General features: G+C 46.0%; 1 protein-coding gene across 1 annotated transcript; it reads right to left on the reverse strand.

The window, feature by feature from the left end:
- Nucleotides 1-288: 288 nt before the first annotated feature.
- Nucleotides 289-14,143, reverse strand: LOC310829834 (keratin, type I cytoskeletal 17-like). The gene is made up of 9 exons (XM_083708843.1): nucleotides 13,201-14,143; nucleotides 9,157-9,285; nucleotides 8,773-8,855; nucleotides 6,188-6,344; nucleotides 5,264-5,425; nucleotides 3,849-3,974; nucleotides 2,203-2,411; nucleotides 1,900-1,928; nucleotides 289-543 (listed from the first exon to the last, which is right to left on the reverse strand). Exons 1-9 carry the CDS (start codon nucleotides 13,438-13,440, stop codon nucleotides 446-448), a joined length of 1,233 nt encoding a protein of 410 aa, XP_083564969.1. The 5' UTR covers nucleotides 13,441-14,143; the 3' UTR covers nucleotides 289-445.
- Nucleotides 14,144-16,591: the final 2,448 nt, after the last annotated feature.

Consider the following 16,591-nt stretch of genomic DNA (forward strand, 5'->3'; position numbering starts at 1 on the left):
ACCCTAGGGAGTCTCAAAGTGGCTAACAATCTCCTTTCCCTTCCTCCCCCACAACAAACACTCTGTGAGGTGAGTGGGGCTGAGAGACTTCAGAGAAGTGTGACTGGCCCAAGGTCACCCAGCAGCTGCATGTGGAGGAGCGGGGACGCGAACCCGGTTCACCAGATTACGAGTCCACCACTCTTAACCACTACCACACTGGCTGTGCAGGTAAAGGAGAAAATGTTACATGTTGACTTGAAGGCCCTCCCCCAAACCCCATCTCAGAAACCACAGCAAAGCAGGTCCTTCATCAGAAGTGAAAGACTCATTTTATTTGAAGACAGAAATCTGGGCATGTATATAATCAGCTCGGCAGAAAAAGTCATGCAGAATCGTGGCCCCAGACCACCCGCCACCATCACCCATCTTCTGCCAGCCCTTTCTGTGGCCAAGCCAGCCTTGTTCAGAGCTGGTGCTCCACCTCCTCCACCCGGGAAGAGACCACCTTGCCATCCACCAGCTCTTCAATGAGAGTCTTCACCCGGCGGCTCGAGCAGGGCTCTGTAAGGATGGGAAGAACAGCCAAGTTAATTTTTTCTCATTTTTTCAGCCTTAAGTCTAGTTCTGAAAGACCTACATTGGCTCCCAGTACGTTTCCGGGCACAATTCAAAGTGTTGGTGCTGAGCTTCAAAGCCCTAAATAGCTTCGGCCCAGTATATCTGAAGGAGTGTCTCCACCCCCATCGTTCAGCCCGGACACAGAGGTCCAGCTCCGAGGGTCTTCTGGTGGTTCCCTCCCTGCGAGAAGTGAAGCTACAGGAACCAGGCAGAGGGCCTTCTCAGTAGTGGCACCCACCCTGTGGAACACCCTCCCATCAGATGTCAAGGAAATAAACAACTATCTGACTTTTAGAAAACATCTGAAGGCAGCCTTGTACAGGGAGGTTTTTAATGTTTGATGTTTTATCATGTTTTAAATATTATGTTGGGAGCCACCTAGAGTGGCTGGAGAAACCCAGTCAGGTGGGCAGGGTATAAATAATGAGTTGTTGTTGTTGTTGTTGTTGTCCACATTGCCATGTCAAATTGCGGGGGAATAGTTTTATTTTCTTTTTTAAGTCCTCATGAAAACCCATCAGCATTTTAGTGTGAATTCTTCCAGCCATCTGCACATTTGTATGCAATTTTGGCTAATGCACAAATTTATTTATTTATTGCAAAGCTGATCCTCTGATCAGTGCATCGGCTTGTGCTATTTCCACTGCAGTGTGCATTTCTGTCTATGCGTCACCCTCGCAGATGCGTCTTCTGACACATTGCTTGGCTGGAGAACTGCGTTGCAAAATCCAGAGAAGTGTGTGCACTGAAGCTATTGAGAGACCTGTCCCTTTGGCTCATGTTCCAAGTCAGGCTGTCTTTAGAGTCTGGAAAGATTCCCCACCCCCACCCCCCAACACACACACACACACACACACACACAACCCCAGGACAAACTGCTTAGACAATGCCTGATGGCTTGTTGTTGTTTTTCTCTTCTCCTTTCACAGACGTGTGGCTTGACCCCCTTGCTCAAGCCGTTGTGCTGCCGTACTCCTGATCTCAGCATGTGTCCTAAACTGTGTAACTGCAAGGGGCTGGCAGAAGGAAACGGCTGCCTTTTAAGGTTGGCTGTATAACATGGTCTTCCCGCATCTTCCAGGTATGATGCTCATATGATGCTCACAGGCAAGACCAGGTTGGTAGAGATTGCACTGCCATCCTATTTGGAGTGGGGACATGCTGCCCCCTGGTGGGCAGACGGTGTTTCAAAAACACTGACTACTATGATCTGATTCATTCTGGGCTGATTTATTTATATTGTGCAGGGAAATGGGCAGCCCTAATGGGCAGCCCTAAAAGCCAAGTTTTTGTGCTTACCTGGGGTAGGCGGTGGCTCAGGCTCTGACCTAAAGGGAGCAGAAAAGAACACTGGGTCAGTTAAAAGATCCCAAAGGCTTGGAATCGCCTTAAGGCTAGTTTCCCCTAAAGATCTTTTGCACTTCTTCCAACCCTGGAGTTCCCCTGAACCTGCTGCTACCTCCCTCTTGCATGGGGGGGCTCCTGTTTCGGTGACATAAAGATCTACCCTCATCCCTGAACTTCAGAAATATAAGGGATGGTGACCAGCAGGTCCAGGGAGACGGACCCTTGTTTGTGTTCCCCACCCTCATATCCTCATACCCTTCAAGGAGGTGCCGATAGGTAGCAATCTCCTGCTCCAGCCTGTTCTTGATGTCCATCAGTCGCTTGTAGTCCTCCGCTTGGTTCTGGGCATCAGATCTGAGCTGGAACAGCTCGGCCTCCCTGGCGCTCACGAGATCACGCAGGCGCGAGATCTCTATCCCGTAGCGGGATTCGGTCTCGGCCAGGGAACCTTCCAGGGCCACTTTCTGGAAACAAAGAAGGAAGTTTGTTATGTACTGAGTTGAATAGGATCCAAAACGCAGCAGTCTGATTGGTCCTAGAACAATGCAGCAGTATGATTGGTCTGCAGGAGCCACCCAATCCGGCTCCAGATGGAAGTGAATCCACAACCTGATTGGCCTACAGGAGAATTCCGGAATTAGCCAATCACCTGCAGCCCATTCTGTAAATAATGTATATAAAGCAGATACTTTGAGGGGACATTCATTCCTCCTCACCACTATGAGCTGAATAAAGAGCATGAGATCCACTCTCGACTCTGAGTATATTTCAAAGTTGCTTTGTGAAAGTCCCAAGCAGATGGCCAGGTGCCTTGGCTGAATCCTTTTGTTATCTCAATTATATATCCTGTCTTTCCTGCAAGGCACTCAGGGCTTGAGAGCACCACAGAACTCCAACCGATCTCTGGTGTCCAAAGTTATAGGGACACATGAATGGTTGCACACTCCTATCATGCTTACAAGGGAACATATGACGGACGACTCTCCTTCTCCAAAACCAAATCACTTCCCCAAAGTTGCCTAAATTCTGTGCCAAGGCACCTTCTGGGACCCGCATACATTGTGCGAATTAAATTATGTGTTCCCTAGCCATGGGGGACAGGCTGTCAGGGACTGGGCTGAAGAGGAGGAAGAAGGGTGAGGGATCTCCTCACCCCCTTCTCCTGTAGCTTCCAGAGAGAAGGAAGGCAGTCTTGATTTACAGAAGGGTTTGGAGGGAGATAACAGCTCAGAGATAGGTGAATGGCAGAGTTAGGCAGAGTTAGGAGAACGTGGAGGGGAACCAGAGCAGCTAACTGACACGTCTCTGGACAACATAACTGACCGCCCCCCCCCAAAAAAAAACCCCACCAACCTAGAGTTCATGAAGGGGGCAAGAACAAAGAGTGAGAGACAATTGTCCCCGGATGGACACCATAGAAGCAGGTGTTGTTGCTAGAGGGGTAAGGGGGAGGAGCTCAGTGTGAGCAACTCCATTAAGGAGGAATGACTAGAATTATTTGTCTTTAGCGTGATGACTGAATAAATCATACGTAAGAACCTTCTTGTTTCCTCCCTGCCTCTTGGTACCATCAGCAGGGAGGGAGAGGATTCCTCAAGCCTGACACAGACTAAGAAATATACAGTGTGCTGGAGTTCTGTCTCTCTCTATCTCTCTCCTAACTGGGAACTCTGTTCAATGCACACATTCGCACACCCAAATTGCACATAGACAGTTGAGGCTGTGATAGCAGACTTTAGGGCCATAACTTGATTTTGCGTTAGTTAAAAAAAAAAGAGGAAGCGAAAACAGAGATTTCCAAAATCGTTGGCAAACATAAGCAACCACGGAATCCACATCACTCTGGCGATGCTTTCCGATGCGCAGCCTCTTGGCAGCATGGGGAAGTGGCTGGTACTGACCATGCTGCGGAGAGACTGCAGCTCAATCTCCAAGGCCTGAGCCAGGCGTCTGAGCTCCGTGATCTTCTGCTGAGCTGCCTGCAGAGCTTCGTGGCTGACAGCAACCTCCTGGTTGAGTGCATCCATCTGCAAGACAGAAAAAGTCCTCATTTCTGGTGCGACCTTCCCGCATCCTTTTCCAGCCGGACAGCTGGACGGATGGTGTTGTTTTTAATCAAACCAAAATTCTGCATCAATGTTAATTCAGCGTATTTTTTAAAAATGGCAGAGTAATTCAGCATTCCAAGCCAACCCATCTCCCCAACATTCCTGAGACTAAATAGACAATGCAAATTAAATGCATTTGTATGTGTTTCTTTCTCTGTATTGATGTTCTTAATTTTGCTCCCAGGGAACAATGCAGGAAACCAAATGCAGAGCGCTTAAACTTATGTTATGCACCAACCCTGTCAGCCCTTCCTTCCTTCAGCATCTGAGATTTTTCCAAACAGTGGGCACTGCCCAAACATTCTTAAGCTTCAACTCAATAAGGACCAGAAACTTTGGGAGGCGTAGGAAGGAGGGGGAAGTTATTTGAATGCTCAGCATTCAAATATGTAAATGTCAAAGCACAGAAAAGGAAGCTGGAGAAGGCTTCAGCACATGACGTTGCTACTCTTATCTTCCAGAAATGGAAACAGATCCTGAATCAGATCTGAAGGTCATGGAATCACGAGGTCTTGCCATTCCTGCCAGTAGAAGCCCACTCTGAACTTCATCCCTAAAAGCTGCACAGAAAGAAAACAAGATGTTCTTGCCAGCTAGATTTCTGGAAGGGAAAAGTATGCCATGTTGTTTTGGAACAGAACTACACTTCCTTAAGGTAAGGTAAAAGGTAAAGGGACCCCTGACCATTAGGTCCAGTCGTGGCCGACTCTGGGGTTGCGCGCTCATCTCGCTTTATTGGCCGAGGGAGCCGGCATACAGCTTCCGGGTCATGTGGCCAGCATGACTAAGCCACTTTCTGGCGAACCAGAGCAGTGCACGGAAACGCCGTTTACCTTCCTGCCGGAGCAGTACCTATTTATCTACTTGCACTTTGACATGCTTTTGAACTGCTAGGTGGGCAAGAGCAGGGACAGATCAATGGGAGCTCACCCCGTCGCGGGGATTCGAACCACCGACCTTCTGATTGGCAAGTCCTAGGCTCTGTGGTTTAAACCCACAGCACCACCCGCGTCCCAACACTTCCTTAAAAAGGATGCTAAATCCATGCCTTTCTAGTCATGGATGATAGGGGCTGTTGCTCAGCAACATCCAGAGGGCACCAGGTTGGCATAGGCTGAATATTTACGTGCAAATACATCCCATCAGCAAGCCGCCAGCTTTTGCCCCTGAGCCGTTTGACCATCTCTCCTCGCCGCGCCGCGCCTAACCTGGGACTTGTGCAACGCCTCGGCTTCCCGGCGGTTCTTCTCCGTGACGTCCTCATACTGGTCTCGGATCTCAGCCAGCACTTTCTGCAGGTCGGCGCCAGGCATGGAGTCCACTTCCACGTTGACGGTGCCCCCCAGCCTCCCCTGGAGAGAGGTCACCTCCTGTGGGGCGAGAAGAGAGGCGAGTAGGCACATCCATGGGGAACCAGCCAGAAGCCAGGAAGGGCTGTGAGTCTTGAAGGCTGCTCCCTGCAAGGCCCTTTCCACCTGGCCTAGGGGGTGAGGCCCACACTCACCAGCTCTACCAAAGAGGCCCCTGGTGAGACCAGAGGGATGTTGCCATGCCTGACAACAAAGCCTAACTAATGGATTCTTTTGCCCCATCTTTTTGTGCCTGCCAAACAGCCGTGTCTTGCTTATGATAATATTTTATTCTCTTGTTAATTATGCTGTTTAAAACGTGCAGTGACTTCACTTAGCAGTGTCGTTGTGTGTTTTTTGAAATGTTTAAGTTTTTTGTGTTAACTTTGTGTTAAATATGTACTCTGTAGTTGACCTCCTTTGTAATGTTTTATTTTGAAATCTTTAAGATAATATTCTAGTCTTCTATTAATTATGTTGTTTCGACTGTATACTCTATAGTTGACTTTCTTCGGGTTGTTTTATTGATCTTTTAATATGCTGTAAACCGCTTTGAGATTTTTCTTTAAAATATAAAGCGGTATAGTAAGTAAATAAATAAATAAATAAAAGGGCAGAGACTCGGTGGGAGCAAAGGTGAAATCTGTGTCCATTGCTTTCTCCGCTGTTGCCTCTGGCTTCAACCACCGCTGGCATGCGGCTCTCAGAATGGTTGAAAAAGCTTCCCGCTGCTCGTGTGCAGGCCCTGCTGTTCCTGAGTCCCTACGCCCACCCAGCTCTCACCTCCTTGTGGTTCCTCTTGAGGTAGGCCAGTTCCTCTTGGAGGTTGTCCACTTGCACCTGCAAGGTAGCCCGGCTGGTGTTGAGTTCCTCCAGGGCCTTGCGCAGCCCACCGAAGTCCCCCTCCACGGACTGCCGTATGGCCGCCTCTGTTTCCAACCTGAAGTGGGCAAATAGGGGCTGTGCAGCATTTTTCCAGCCAAGGCTCTGAAAAACCACATAACTGAGGGTGTGCTGGGACAATGCTTGAGGTTCTGGTTGTGCTGTCTCTTTTTAATATTTTCTTGGAAACTGCCCAGAGTGGCTGGGGAAATCCAGCCAGATGGGCGGGGTATTAATAAGTTGTTGTTGTTTGTTGTTGTTGTTGTTGTTGTTGTTGTTGTTGTTGTGAGAGCCCCTAATCTCAGGACCTCCAAGTGTCCCTATTTTCCAGGGACAGTCCCAGATTTTCAGAAACCGTCCCAGTTTCTGATTTGATCCTGGAATGTCCCGCTTTTCCTTAGGACGTCCCTATTTCCATCGGAGAAATTTTGGAGGGGATGGAGTTATGCGACCCCTGAGCCAAGGAGATTAGTAACCATACAACCTCCCTAAATCTGGAGGGGTCCTAAATCTGCTGTTCAGCCTTAACCAACAGCAACGTGGATCATCTTTCTTTTTCCCCGATGGTGACTTTTCAGCATCTTGAAGTTTTTATTAAGCTGGATAAATTGCTATAGAATAAGGAAAATTCTAAGAAGGAAAACCTCTTTTTAACTTGTGCCTCTGTGTAGCCTTTATGGCAGCAGATCCTTCCCATCTTTCAAGGCCCAGGGCTGATACATGTCATTAGCTGGGTAGTTGACCCTACGGGGATGTGGGGTAAACAGTGCAGCCAATTTGTTTCATTTTTCATTTTATTTCTACTCCCTGACTGTCAGGGAACTGCCATCGGAGCCAGAGGGAGAGGGAGGGCTCCAGAGGGATTCCGGAGAGCATCCTGGGAGGGAGAGAAGCAGCCCATCTTCTGGGGAAGGAAATCAGCGTAGCACCAGTGGAGAAGGGGGGCAGATGGGGGAATCGGTGAGGTGGCTCCATGACTTCTCGCCAGGGACCAGCGGGGAGAGCACGGGTCCTCCGCTGCCCACACCCTCCCTGCACAGAAGGCTTCCACGCAGGGAGAGTGGGCGGAGACTAGGCATCAAAGAGCTTCTTTGCTGGAAGAAGTTCAAGAAACGCCCACTGACGGATTCTGCCAGCGATTGAGACAGCCATGGGCGAGTGGCTGTCCGGACAGAAAGGGTTCACTCAGGCAACCCAGCCAGGTGTGGCGCCGATTTACGCACGAGCAACCCCTAGAACCATTACACTGACCATACTCCCTGACCTTTGGAGCTTGTAACCAGGGCTGCTGCAACCAACAGCTGTGCAAGCCTTTGGGAGACAGAGACGCAAGAGGGCATCAGAGGAGGGAGGGAAGAAAGAGGGACAGAGGCCAGTGTTGCCTGCAGCACCCCTGACCATCATTCAAGGCACCCCAGGGTGTATATGCATGATGCTGTATATGCATGATGTGTAACCAAACAATTTAACCCCTGTGTTGCAAATAATAGTCAGTAATAGCCAAGGCAACACGATGACCAAATACAATGATCCGATATCAATATACACTCTTTCTATAATATGAAATATATGAAATCACATAAACAGAAAACTTACGGATCTCTGAAAGTCACAAAATATGCACTCTTAATGGATTCTCTTGAAAACATAAACCAAATAAACATAAGTCTTATAAGTCTCTGAAAGTCTTTGAAGACTATGCAAGTCTCTGAAAGAAGCAATGTAACATATTCTTATCTGGTGAAAACAGGCTGAAAAGCTTTGTTTATGGTGTCCAACGCAGCCGAAGTAGTTCGCAAACAGACGTTGTGAACAGTGATTCCGGATATACCTACTGTTTCGTGGAATTCTTCTTCAGCACAGCAGAAGGATACAGAAATGCTTCAAAAACCCATCTACAGTGGTACCTCGGGTTACATACGCTTCAGGTTACATACGCTTCAGGTTATAGACTCCGCTAACCCAGAAATAGTACCTCAGGTTAAGAACTTTGCTTCAGGATGAGAAGAGAAATCGTGCTCCAGCGGTGTGGCAGCAGCAGGAGGCCCCATTAGCTAAAGTGGTACCACAGGTTAAGAACAGTTTCAGGTTAAGAACAGACCTCCAGAACGAATTAAGTACTTAACCTGAGGTACCACTGTATATGGTGAAGGGAAAAAAGTATAACAACAATTGCTATGGAGCAGTGGTCATAAAGTTATGTTACATTGCTTCTTTCAGAGACTTGCATAGTCTACAAAGACTTTCAGAGACTTATAAGACTTACATTTATTTGGTTTTATGTTTTCAAGAGAATCCATTAAGAGTGCATATTCTGTGGCTTTCAGAGCTTTGTAAGTTTTCTGTTTATGTGATTTCATATATTTCATATTATATAAAGAGTGTATATTGATATTGTATCATTTTATTTGGTCATCGTGTTGCCTTGGCTATTACTGTATATGCATGATGGACAGAAAGAGGCAGATAGGATGAAGAGTCCTTACTTCACTCTGAAATCATCAGCAGCGAGTTTGGCATTATCGATCTGTAAGAGCAGCCCAGCGTTGTTCAAGGTCTCCTGCTGGATCTGCAGAGGGATAAAAGAGGTCGGTTAGTCTCCATAATGCTATCTTAGATCTTGGTATGGGGATCTTCAGGCCACCAAAGAACCAAGCCTGGATACTGACCATGCACAAGTCAGTTTCCACCACCCGGACAGACTTTTGTTAGTGCAAGAATAAGCCCATCAGTAAGCAAAATCGTTTTGTTTTGCAACTGAAAACCTTGCACATCCCTGGAGATGCCAGGGATTAAATCTAGGAACTCCTCCATGCAAAACAGATGTTCTTGCCCTTTGGAAGAAGAAGAAATGGCAATCATCCTGGTACCTTAGACTTCAGGTCAGTGATGGTGTTGAAATAGCTGCTCAGATCCGGAGCCTCCGTTGATGCTCGCTTGAGGTATATCTCCCGGATGTTGTTCTCTAGCTGACTGTTAGATTCCTCAAGGGAGCGCACCTAGCATATGGCAGAGGAAATCAAACAGGGTGGTGAGGATATCAGAATAAAGGGGTTGCTGAACCCAGTGGCGTAGCGTGGGTTGTCAGCACCCGGGGCAAGGCAAGTAATTTGCGCCCCCTAACCCGTGGATTTTAGTAGGGGCAGAGAGCTGCGAGTGCGAGCGCCCCCCCCCGATGTTGCAGCCGGTGCGGCCGGCACCCCCCCTGCACCCCCCACGCTACGCCACTGGCTGAACCCCACCGAGGACAGCTGTGCTCTCCTGTGAGCTGTTTTGACTTTTCAGTCTACTCACTAGAGGGTACAGTGGTACCTCCGGGTTACATATGCTTCAGGTTACATACGCTTCAGGTTACAGACTCCGCTAACCCAGAAATAGTGCTTCAGGTTAAGAACTTTGCTTCAGGATGAGAACACAAATCGTGCTTCGGTGGGGCAGCAGCAGCGGGAGTCCCCATTAGCTCAAGTGGTGCTTCAGGTTAAGAACAGTTTCAGATTAAGTACGGACCTCCGGAACGAATTAAGTACTTAACGAAAGGTACCACTGTAGCTTGCAATAGCTTTGGGGTGTAAACAGAGAATTTCCTTCTTTACCTTCCTTTTCTCAGTTGATACTCTCAATTTTCTGTAGGTCCAGGAAGCTAATGAACACAAGTCCTTGCCCGGTTGTTTAAACTATTTCACTCAATTAACAAACATACTTCCACAAACCTAAGGAACCCTTCCAAGGATGCAAAACAACGACAACCGCCTTACTTTTTTAATGGTCTCGTTTTGCTTGCAAGCTGATCAGCACAGGACCCACCTAAGTTTGATATTAGAGGGAATGATGATAAGGTATAGTTCCTTGCCTTTTTAAAAAGATCCGTAAGTGACGGTCATGGAGAATAGTAGCAGGGAATGAATTGTGAATGTCGTGGAGGGTTATTCACAACATCTGACCCAGGGACAACAGCGGTGGTGGGGTGTTATAGAAGGTTCACGGGGACCAGGCCCTGGGCCAACAGGAGACCCATATTCTTAACTTTCATTTTTTTTAAAAAAGTAAGTCAGTTGGAGATCTCTGAAGAAAGTTAGAGCACAAAATGTGGAGGCAGCTCTAAGGCTTCAGCGTCATTAAGGACACTTAACAGTGGTTGCTAAGCTATTAGAGCAAGAGATACAGACCATCCCCACCTGGCACTCAGGGGGGACCCTCCCAGAGCAGCAGAAAAACTAGCAGAGGCTACTGCAGCTAGGCAAATGCTGGACAGAGGAAGACCCTGGGGGTGTCTGTGCTTAAGCTCTTTCCCCCATTTCCATATTATTTCGTTCACTCCCAAAATGTATTGCCGCTACAGAATAAACAGAATTTGCTGGCTTTGGTTTGTTTTACTCAAAAGTAATTCTCTTGAAATAAAAGCCAGGTGTTTCTTCCCTACTTAGGAAAAATGTCACTAATGCAATGTCCTTCACCCAGCCACTAATGGCCCACTTGTCATGACTGGGCTGTTATTAATTCATATGCAGTAACCATAAGCAAAAAGAGAAAAGAGAAAATAAATAATCAAACACCTTACAGCTGCAGAAAATTAAAATCTCTGCGGGATGTACTTTATTTTTTTTTAATAATTTTTTATTGATTTTCCAATTTTATCGACACAACAACACTAAATAATACATACAACAACAGACACACACAAAAAACATAAATCCGACTTTCTTAACCTCCTTTTCGTAAGCCTCTTTTCTCGGACTTCCCCATACCTTCCCCTTTTTGCATCCTCGCATCCTAGTTTCACAATTTTTCAGCAACTCTTTTAGCCAATTAAAGTTTAAACTTATTCTCCTTTTCAATATCACATTAAATCAAAAAGAATAAATATAGCTGTAATTATACATCTTCCTTTCCCTTCACACTTTAACACTCCTCAATTTTATAGCGATTTTTAAGATATACTTTAAACTTCTTCCAATCTTCCTCCACAGTTTCTTTCTCCTGGTCGCGGATTCTGCCGGTCATTTCTGCCAATCCCATAAAGTCGATCACTTTCGCCTGCCATTCTTCCAGCGTGGGTAGCTCTTGTGTCTTCCAATACTTTGCTAGTAGAATCCTTGCTGCCGTTGTGGCATACATAAAAAAGATCTTGTCCCTCCTTGGCACCAGTTGGCCCACCATACCCAAAAGAAATGCCTCTGGTTTCTTATGAAAAGGACATTTAAGTACTTTCTTAATTTCATTATAAATCATTTCCCAGAAAGCTTTAATCTTCTGCGGGATGTACTTTAGCACAAGGATCCTTTTTTGTTGGTCAAGGATGACTAAATGGTTTGTGTATGTGATTCGCGGAGAGTTGTGAAATCACATGTATATCTTGCTTCCTGTTCTATATTTGGATATTGATTTCACTCTCGGGAGCTGAAGGCTTCACAACAGCCTTGTGAGGTAGGCTAGGCTGAGAGTCGATAATTCAAACGCCAAAGTTTGAAACTGCACATATTCAGAGTATTATTATTATTATTGCATGTTGCGATTTATCAGGGTTGGAAGCCTTATGTATATATTCCTGTACATGTCAGGACTACGAAACATTGCAATTAAAGCAAGGGGGCTGCTGCAAATGACATTACATATTTGCATTTTGCTTTTCTACACAGGAACTCAACATTGTGTACGTTATCCTTCCACTTTTATCTTTGCAATAGGATCCTACCTACTGCTGTGATTTGTTGTTAAATTGCTTTTAATAATTATTATTTCATATTGCTGCAACCTGCCCTGAGACATTACAGTGAAGGGTGGGTAAGAAATCAATTAAGTACAGTGGTACCTCGGGTTACAGATGTTTCAGGTTACAGACTCCGCTAACCCAGAAATAGTACCTCGGGTTAAGAACTTTACCTCAGGATAAGAACAGAAATCACGTGGCAGCGAGAGGCCCCATTAGCTAAAGTGGTACCTCAGGTTAAGAACAGTTTCAGGTTAGGAACGGACTTCCAGAACAAATTAAGTTCTTAACCTGAGGTACCATTGTACAAATAACAACAGCCTTGTAAGGTAGGCTAATCTAAGCTAATATATGCACATTTAGCAGCAGCTCTTGCCAATAGTCTGGGGAGGAGGGACCACGTGGAATGCACTGGGTCCAGGAAATCCTACCCCCAAATCAAGTACAAGCTAACACAGAAATCAAGCAGTTTATGTTGTAACTGCTCTGAGACTAGAGATATATGACAATATACAAATTTAAAAATTGATAGATAGATAGATAGAACCCCAAAAGTACTTCCAGCAATGTACTGATCTCAATAAAGGAATAACATTTTGCACTAACAGTTCAGTCCTTGGCCTTTCTAACTGAATAAGTCCTATTTTCCCAAGTTTCCCAGTTATGCATTATGTTGGATTTAGAGAATGGTAGGGAGCCTAAACTTGTTATAAAGCAATTCCATTTGGCAAAATATTCCCCCCCCCCCCCCCGTTATTTATTGAAGAATCTCACAGTGTTGAACTGACTGCATTTGCAAACGTTTGACATTTCTGAAACAGTTGCTGAATGCTGAGTGTGTGAATTTGGGGTTTTCTTCCAGGGAAGATGGCAAAGCAGATCCAGCCCAAGCCAAGCTGTTTTATTGCCTGAGGCAGAACAGCAAATGATGCTTAAGTCAAGGTGCAAAGTGGCCAAGTTGTTTTAGCACCACAAGAGCTCCTCTCCCTGGGAGTGAAGCTGTAATGATCTAAATAAAATAAGTAGCAATTCCCTGCCCTTTCGTGCACCTAATGTCAGCTGCCCCGAGGCACATGTCTCACTCTGCCAATGGCAGGGCCGGCTCTGTGGTACAGCTGCCAACACAGACGGAGCAACAGGGTCCCCTTTAGAAATCAAGCCAGTTCTCAGCACCCATTTTCCCTGCTCGGAAACTCCACCTACTCACCCTTTCCAGATAGGCAGCCAGGCGGTCGTTCAGATTCTGCATGGTGCCCTTTTCGTTCATGTCAAAGATGTTCGCCTCCGCACCGCTCTGCGCGTAGCGCCAGGCCAGGCCGTTCTTTGCTGGGGTGCCCCCATAGATGCTCGATGCTGTCGGAGACCTGACTAGGCTACGCAGGCTCCCCCCTCGGGAACCCTGGATCCCTCCAGAGAAGGACTGGCTGCGGCTGGAGTAAGTAGTCATGGTTCTTTCTGTCCGCAGGAAGCAATGCAGAGTGGGAGAGTCAGCAGGGTCAGTCCTGGAGAGCTCCCTTTATATAGGCAAGCTGAGGGGCAGGGCTAACTCTTAGCCGTTCCCACATTGGATCATCTCGCTGTCCTTCACAAGAAAGGCATTTGTTTTGGAAAGGGAAATGTCCCTGTAGTCCTAGCTCCCCGAGGCAGATTTGCAATGCCAATTTGTCAATGCCAGATGGATGCCAAGATAACCAAGATGCAATGTCCCTTTCCCGTCTCCCTGCTAACAGCCCCTTACAATCCCAGAACCAGATATGAACAGTGGGTGCAAAAATCTCTGGAGTCCATGTGAAAGGAACCCTTGGCAGGTTCAGTCCTGCAAGAACAGGCTGGAGGAAGCAGCTTGTCACGCAAGAGTCCCCGACTGTCAGGTGTCTTTGGTTTGAAAGAGAACTTTCAGGTAGTGCATATCTTCATAGCTGTCAAACGTCCCTTATTTGGCGGGACAGTCCCTTATCCCAGGGCCATGTCCCGCTGCTGTCCCTTATTGATTATGTCCCTTAAATAAGCTACTGAAGGTAATGGGGCCCTTTCTATGTCCAGCTGTGCTTTGTCAACAACAAATTGTTGCTGTTTTTTTGTGTTGAATATATGCTATATGGTAATTTATAGGACCTAATAGGTATCTAAAGTCATTTGCATGCAACAAAATATGTATTTTATCAAAGTAATTGTTGATCCGTTATTTTGGCTGCTGATCCCTTATTTTCGAGCCTGCTGGTCCCTTATTTTCAAATCGGTAAGTTGACAGCTATGCATATCTTGCAACTTCCAGCTGAAATCCTGGAACTTCTCATGCCACAAATGTTCTGGGCAAAGTTTCCTGGACAGGCTGTACCCTTCTCTGGACAGCAGTGACATGGTAGGATGGAGAAACCATGACAGATTCGCACAACTGCTACTAAAGGAGACTAACTCCTTTATTATAGCATCATTTGTTATAGCACTATTATAAGCATATAGCACAGTGCAGACTAAGGAGCTAAACACTCTACTCTTGCAATTGGAGGGTGGGTATTGTGTTTGTTCATTAGTATGTCATGTATTTTTGTGTTTTTATGTTGTAAACCTTCCTGTGATCCTCAGAGGAAGAGCAGTATAGAAATTTAATAAATAATACTAATAATAATATAGTAAGGCTGTGGCACTTTGAAGACAGATCGTTTTGATGCGGTTTGGTTCCTGTTTCTAGGTTATGCAAACAAACATTCAACAATTATTCCCCCACCATTGCTCAGCTATCACTTTGGAGAGGGTTACGTAATCTAATGCCACCTGAATCAACCTGCTTGTTTTGATATTTCTCCCCCCCACACACACATCATCATGTCATAAGTGTTAGAATTTGCATATTCCATCAATGTTAATTTTGCATTTTTCTTTTATTTACCATTTCTTGTTTTTCTTTGGCCCTGTCACTCCAGTATTTAAAATTTATGCACTTCATTTTATATGTAGCTGGAAAAAACAATAAAAAGTACAGTCATACCTTGGTTCTTGAACAAATCTGTTCCAGAAATCCGTTCGACTTCCAAAAACATTGGAAAACCAAGGCACGGCTTCCGACAGGCTGCAGGAGCTTCCTGCACTCAATTAGAAGCCAATTCGGACGTTCGGCTTCCGGAAAAAAGTTTGCAAACCGGAACACTCACTTCCAGGTTTGCGGCATTCGGGAGCCAAGACGTTTGAGTCACAAGGCATGCATTCAAAAACCAAAGTATGGCTGCATTTGGGAGGGGAAACATGTTGCAGAATACATCTGCAATAAAACATTGCCGGGGGGTGCTTGGAGCCCCAATCCCTTTTTCATACAAGATCATGGAGCATATTTGAGTTTGGATTCAGAACCATAAGATTGGCACACAGCAAAGCCTTTCCTCCCACCAGCCCACCCCACCCCCCACCCCCTGCTGCACTCATGAAGTCCAGATCACAATGTTCCCCAGTCAGGGAGGGTGGCTAGGTGTAAGGAAGGAGAGAGATTTCATGACTGAGGCAGCATGTATCTTGCTTTATTAAAACCATAAAAAGTAGATAGAAAGCTCTTGCAATACGTTGATTCCCCACCCCCACTCCAAACACTGAACGTTCCAGGATTTTGCTCTCTTCAAAATTCAAATGCACGATATATATTTTTCCTGAAAGCCATTCTTGGCCCACACCCAAGTTAAGAGCTCAGTGGAAGAATGCTGAAAGTGAGGACAGATCACAAGAAAAAATGCAGACATTTCAAGATAGTAGAGCTTGGTGAATAGAGGCAGGCAGGGTATTGGAAACATCAGCACAGGTATGTGGAATTTTCCAGTGCCTGGAATGTTCCGTGGGTTTTTCCACAAAGTGGCGTTCTGAATATGGAAGAAAGAATACGGAAAAATCCCTGGCCATAGCAGTTTCGGCAACACATTCCAAAATACGGGTATGCTCACATTAGAAGCTTAAAACAGCAAGGTCATTTCCCCCACAAACTGCATTTTAAGCACTGTGTTGTTCACATCAGAAGAATGTCTTTGCCCAACACACAACACCATTTTGGTTTCCCTGCCCCTACAAACCGCCTACTACTGAAACTCCTATTCACAAAGTTGTCATCTGCACATGTGCAACAGCTGTCTCAAATTTTGCTTCACTGTTTCCTCTGCATTTGGTTTTCTAGCTGTACTGAAACTGGTTTTTTGGGGGGAGTGCGGGGGACACACCAAACAGCAGTGTTTGCCAACAAACTACAGAATCGATATGGATCGTGGCTAATGCTGGAGGCAGAATTAGTGGTAATGTGAACATACCCTACATCTTTGTAAGTGTGACACGCTAAAGACACTAGTCAAAATAAACAGCCACAACCTACACACATCAAAGTAGCCCTAAAGCAAAGCAATAGCTTTCAATGGGGCAGTTCAAGAATACATAGGAGTGCTTTCTTTTTCTTCCCTGGCATTTGTTATTTCCTCCACCATAGAAATTGAGACGGTAAGTGCTTTGGGGCAGAAAGCTGTTTGTTCCTTAGATGTTCCTTTGCAAAGCGCCATAAACGCTGATGGTTCTTTTGATGGTACTATGACACTGTCCCTATTAAATGGGTTTTCCTGCGGAAAAGGCAG

Source organism: Podarcis gaigeae (assembly GCF_964106915.1).
Source record: "Podarcis gaigeae genome assembly, chromosome: 13".
Lineage (NCBI taxonomy): Eukaryota > Metazoa > Chordata > Lepidosauria > Squamata > Lacertidae > Podarcis > Podarcis gaigeae.